A 5,949-nucleotide genomic window follows, 5' to 3' on the forward strand; every position below is an offset into this window, starting at 1 on the left:
GGGGGGCATTAGGCAGCGACTGGAAAACAGCAGAGCGCATCTCTATTTGAACAGAGAAAAGCAGTACCCAGGGCCCATTGTCTGACCTCAGCTGTTGGCAAAGCTTTTGAAGAAGCACAGAAGGAAAGAAAAGGGGAGAAATGAAAAAAAACACAACCAGAGGGGGTAGCTGGTACCAGCCCAGCTGGAGAGCCTTCCTTGACAGAGACGTGCATTGGCAAGGAACACATAGTAGACCTGATCTGGACTTGAACACAGTGCCTGATCCAGTGCCATTGGGTATCCTCGATCAGCAGAAGGCCAGGCCAGGTAGAGAATGGCAAGATGGGTAAGGAGCTGGCTAAGGTAGAGGTGATAATGGGAATGGGCTATGCTGAGAAGAGAGCTGTCTGGCCATGGAAGGGCACACAGAGTGTTTCCCCAGGAACAAATTTTGGGGCTGATCTTGTGTAATGCTTTCATCAATGATCCTGGTGTAAAAAGCAACACTGCACTAACAAGACCTGCAGAGAAAGCTGGGGGAGAGGTATAGTCCATACAAAGGAGAATCTGAATATCCTAGATGGGCTGGAGTAAAGGAGATGGGATGAACTGCAAGGGTAGGAGGCACAGAGTCACTGCAGACAGTCTTGTTCCAGTCCCTGAGAATGTAAGTGGAGGGGAACAGAATGGGGAAGGCCTGGCTGTACTCACCGCTCACAGGAAAACCAGGACCCGCTGGGAGGGCAGGGCTGAGGAAGTCACAGGAAAGCCCAGGGCAGGCAATCCCAGCTGAGACGGGAAGTATCTGTGCGGCTGTGAGAGCTGCCCTGCAATGGCGCACGCGAGTCTGGCCACCCATGTTCAAGGATAACTCAAACAGGAGCAGGCGCAGAGAATGATGAGGCGGGAACGGAGAGGGAACAAGCCTGTCTGATTTACCCTCCCAGAACAGAGGCTGAGAGAGGACACACCAGAACTCCCAACACACCGAGGATGGAGGGGGCCATTTTAACCACGGGACAACCCCTGTGCAAGAACAAACAGGGCCAAGTAGCCCAGAAGAGCTCTGGGCTGAGAACAAGCAGCCAGGCTCTGAAGCAGCCTCCTCCGGGCTGTAGCAAGGGCTGAGCACCAGCTCGTTTCAAGGGCAGAGCTCGGGCTACTTGCAGCAGGGTAATTTGACGTGGCCTTGTGCTAGCAAGGGATGGGCGCCAGGCTGGGCCACGGTGCACCCACCAGGCCCCTCCCGCAGTTATACCCACTTACCCAGAACACGTCGTAGATGAAGAGTCCTCCAAGCAGGATGCAGCCAGTGCTGACGTTGTTCAAGTGCAGCAGCTCCACCCCGTTGAGGGAGAAGGCAAGCCCAAAGAGGTTGTTGGCGATCCAGTGCTGGGAACAGAGCGGGGAGCTGCATCACACCAGTGGCTCAGAGACTAGCTTTCCCTATGTGCAACCCACTGAGGCTCCCTCATTCCTCCCCCAGTGGGGCTCACCCCTGCTGCCCTGCTCCATGCCCTACCTTCCTCAGCAGGTACCAGACCCCCACGACGCTGCTCATAGCCAGGCACACAAGGTCCTTGGTATCAAACTCATAATTCACAATCTCTGCAATGACACAAGAATGTGAGGCCACCTCGTCTGGACAGTGTTACTGCCACGCATGCGCCATGGGAGACATGGGGCTCTGTCCGCAGCTCCAATGAGCTCAGGGGACACTAGATATTAGAAGCCTTCTACCCTTTCCATTACTCGTTTTGCTACCATTGGGGCTACTTGAAAGGCCACACGCTTCTCCCTGAACTTCTGAATGTCAATGGGTTTCACGCCCGCCGAGGCATCCTGCACCAGCGCATGGGCTCTCAGGGGGTAGCTGTGGCCCAGGAAACTGGCTCCATTCTTGGCTCCAGTTCTACAGCATCCTGATGCTGGGATCTTCTGCTGAAGCACAAGGCAGCAGACAGGAAGCCAGAGATCTCAAGGGCAAGTGCCTGGTGTCCAGACGGGCCCGAGCCACAGCCGAAGGGTGCGAGAGGCAGAGCTCCCAAACTACCAACTCGGGGGCGCAGCAAACACGGATGAGCCAAGAGTGCAAGAGCCCCACAAAAGCTGGCAAGCTGACATACCTTCCTTGGCCTCCCCTGAGCCCTGGGTGAAGAGCAGCTGGTACTGCTTGCTGGGGAAGTTAGCCGGGAAGACTTTGTTCATCATGGGGCTGGAAGAAGAGACAGAGCAGGTCAATCCAACAGAAGCCCCGGGAGTATGTTATGCTTCCCCCACCTTCGGGATGGCTGCAGGACACATCACAGACATCCACCCTCAGTGCTTCTCCTCCCAGTCTGACCTCTTAACACGCAGGGCTAGGCCTTTCCCAGGACGGCACTCAGGCTTGGAGAGCCAGAGACCTTGGGTGGGGAAAAAGGGAACTGGGGCAAAGCCAACTTCTCTCCAGTGTGTGGGGCAGGCTAGAGGGACTCTTGGTGCTGGAATGACTCGAGAGAGATTGAATTGACCCTGGGAAGTGCGGGTCATCCCTGGGTTGCCCTGAATTCAGGGTTACGTCTGCAGTAAAGCAGCCCAGAGCTGCATTCCCGTCTCCTGCTCTACTCTATTGGGCCACAGTGCTGCTGGGAGCTCCACCTCCAGCTTTCACTGGGCTTTGGGCTTTTCCAGCTGGTTTCCCAAACTGGGTTCACCGAGTCCCAAGCTCTTGCAAGAGGATCCAGGCCAGTCTCTCAACTGCTGCCTCAAAGTCAGCCACCACTAAGGATGGTCTCTGGAGAGGGCTGAACATGCCCTGTACCCCTACAGTGTGGTCAGAGTCCATTCAAACTTCTGTAGGCAAGATGGACTAGTTCATACAGTGCTGCATGGACCTGAAGCACCTGGGCTCTGCTCCTGGCTCTGTGCAGGGCCTGAGGTGCACTGACAAGAGAGCCAGTGGGAGAGGTGGCTGGTACAGAGCTGGCACCAAGCCCAGCTCTCCTAGACCCCCTGGCCTTACCTGATGGTGTGGGACAGAGCAAGAATCCCCAGGACGAAGAAATACATGGAGAGCAGGAGGTTGATGTATTCCTGAGAGAAGATCTGGAAGGCAGAATGAGAGGCACTTAGCACAGCGGTCACAGGTCACAGTCACCATCCTTTGTGTGGCAAGCAGCACGAGACCAGAGCCAGAAGGCACAAGTGGGTTCAGAGAGCAGGCCCATACCATGCCCTGCTTTATCCCATGATATTATTAGCCCCCCTGCCCTTTGCTATATGCACAGGCAACCTTACAGGCTGCATACCCCACCATGATTTATCAGGCATTAATCCCCCAGCTCGAGCACAACATGCTCCCAGCCGCTCAAGGCTGTCTTTGGTCTCTTCCTAGAGTCTCCTAAAAATAGACGTTCAAATGCAAACACTCCTAGCGGAGCCAGGTCATGACAGCTACTGTAAACAAATGAAAGAGCAGATGCTCCCGGAGCCACGTGAATTTGGTGGAATGGCAAAGAATCCAGGAGGAGAAGGGCTGCAGGGCTCACTTGGACAGAGTCTAACCCATCCCACCAAGCACCTCATGTACTTAGAGCTCACCTGCCTCAGGTATTTACCAGCCACGCATAACGTGGCTGGCAGGCAAGGGATGACAGAAGTGCCCGAGCAGCACTGCTGACATCTTCACAAGCAAGACACTGAAGAGGGCAGCTGCTTCCCTGACTGGCCAGGAAAGAGCCCTGGATATTTGGTTAGCACTAAGTCACAGTCAGTACTGCCCGGCTCATACTCTGCTATGGTCCTCGGGGATGAAAGGTGTCAAGGCCCAGGCACTGAGGACCTGTTGCCCAGGGTTCTTTAGGAGTCGTCCCCACCCTCCCCACTGCTCACATCACTTGTGTCAACCAGTTCTGTTCAAAGCTCCTAAGGCCACTCCACCTCTGAGCGCCCACAAGCAGGAGCCTGGAAGGAGCTGGAGGACACTACGAGTGCCTGGGAAAACATGCTGGGCTAGCTAGTCTGGGGTCTCAGAGCGTGGAGGGGTGCACTGGTTTAATTCAGATGACTTGAAGGCTGCGAATACCGGTTCAAACTGAAGTTTAGACCAGTTTCGTTGCCTCTCCCCAGGGCATCTGCAGTGGTTCAGTGAGTACAACTGGAACGACTCCAGACCAGCTTCGGTAAGCAGAGCAACCTTTCTGATCCAGCAGGGCCTGGTGCACGGGCTGCCGCGACCTGTGAGGGCTCTGGCACGTTCACTGAACCCGACAGGCTGGTTTCCCACTTCTCGGCAGCTCCCCATCAGGAAACAGACTGGGCCTCGTCTGCCAGTTAAATGCAACTGCTTCTTCCACCTTGGCAGCTGGCTGAATTGCTGGCAATCACTAGTGCCTCCAGCAGCAGTTGGAGCAGTGTGTGAAGCAAAGCAGGGAACACAAAGGAAGTCAGCAGGATTTACAATGCAAATATCCCTGTTAACCTCTGCTTTCAGTTAGGGCATCAGACCAGGGTCAGCTCCGCACTAGCAGGCAAAGCTGAAGAGCCTCTGCAGTCTGAGCACCAGCTACAGTTTCCAGGGACTCTCTGGCCTCCTTTTAAAAGCAATTCCTTGTGGACACAGGCCTGGGCTGACAAAAAGCAACACGATGCAGGGGAAAGGCTGCGAGTCAAAGGCCCCAGCCTGCACCAGGCCTGAGCAGCCCCACGATGCAGATGCTGCCGCACTTTGCTCCCCCATCCGTTCCGACTTTCTGACTCCTTGTTCCATAAGGTACGCTGGGTGGGCTCATGGGCACGGTGCTGTCCACAACCCAGGTATAGGTGAGCACGCCTGTCCTTAACATGCTCTTTTGCCTAGCAAGGCCTGCAGGGTCTCCCACCCCTCTAGTGACATACTGTACATGCAGGCAGTGCAGCCTGCAACAGGGTGGGCTACAATCACATAGACAAATGGGAGAGAGTCCAGAGGAGGGCAATGAAAACGGCTGGGGCACGTGACTTGTGAGGAGAGGCTGAGGGAACTGGGCTTATTTAGTATGGAGAAGAGAAGGCCGACGGGGATTTGATACCAGCCTCCAACTCCCTGCCGGGGGGGCTGCAAAGATGATGGAGCTGGACTGCTCTCAGTGGGGGCAGATGACAGGACAAGGAGCAACGGTTTCAAGTTGCAGCAAGGGAAGTTGAGGTTGGATATTAGGAAAACCTCTCACAAGGAGGGCGGTGAAGCACTGCAACAGGCTCCCCAGAGCGGTGGTGGAGTCTCCAACCCTGGAGGTGTTTAAGACCCAGGTAGACAAAGCCTTGTCTGGGATGATGGAGTTGGGGCTGGCCCTGCTTGGAGCAGGGGGCTGAACTAGATGTGACCCCCTGAGGTCCCTTCAACCCTCATTGCCTACGACTCTTAAATCAGCACTGGAGGGCATCTCAGATTCCTATCGGGCAGGCTGCGTCCTGCCGTGAGTAGATCTGGACACAGAGGCAGCCTGGTGGAGACAGGGAAGGAACAAAAAGCAGGAGGGACCCGGTACACACTTGGTACGTCCTGCCCCGTCCACACAGGACCTCGGCAGCTCGCTTACCTTGAAGAAGAGGTAGAGTCCTAGCAGGGTGCAGCTGGCTACGATGGGGAAGCGCGCGGCGTCTCGGCTGGTGATGGTCTCCGGCATGTCAGAGGAGTTCTGAAGGGGGGAAGACGAGGGGGAGGGCGAGGCTGAACCCACGTCGTTCGTGCCCGCGCGGGCAGAGGGCCAGACCCCACAGCTCGGGGCGGCCTCACGCCGCGCCCCACCGGGCAGCAGGCTGCCTCGGCGCCCCCGTGGACAGCGCTTCGCGAAACGCAGCGACTGGAACGGCATCCGACCGGTGCCGCTCGCTCCCCGGAGAGCAGGGGACCGGGTCTTGTCCCGCGCCGCGCCACGCGCCCGGCTGGGGAGGGGAGGGGAGGGAAGGGCCGGGCCGGGCCGGGCGGGGCGAGCTCGCGGCGAC

The 5,949-nt window shown here is 56.7% G+C and overlaps 1 protein-coding gene across 2 annotated transcripts in view; it reads right to left on the reverse strand.

Moving 5' to 3' along the window:
* The window catches only part of HM13 (histocompatibility minor 13), a 13,573-nt gene extending 7,739 nt beyond the window's left edge, over nucleotides 1-5,834 (reverse strand). For both annotated transcript variants that reach the window (XM_025212206.1, XM_025212205.1), the window contains exons 1-5: nucleotides 5,544-5,834; nucleotides 2,987-3,069; nucleotides 2,109-2,197; nucleotides 1,505-1,590; nucleotides 1,249-1,374 (exon numbers count right to left, since the gene is read on the reverse strand). In XM_025212206.1, coding sequence (XP_025067991.1) covers nucleotides 1,249-1,374; nucleotides 1,505-1,590; nucleotides 2,109-2,197; nucleotides 2,987-3,069; nucleotides 5,544-5,819 — 660 coding nt within the window. In that variant the 5' untranslated portion in view covers nucleotides 5,820-5,834. The remainder of the gene's footprint in view (nucleotides 1-1,248; nucleotides 1,375-1,504; nucleotides 1,591-2,108; nucleotides 2,198-2,986; nucleotides 3,070-5,543) is intronic.
* Between the last annotated feature and the right edge of the window lie 115 nt (nucleotides 5,835-5,949).

The sequence above is a fragment of the Alligator sinensis genome, unplaced genomic scaffold (genome assembly GCF_000455745.1).
Source record: "Alligator sinensis unplaced genomic scaffold, ASM45574v1 scaffold1032_1, whole genome shotgun sequence".
NCBI classification, from domain to species: domain Eukaryota; kingdom Metazoa; phylum Chordata; order Crocodylia; family Alligatoridae; genus Alligator; species Alligator sinensis.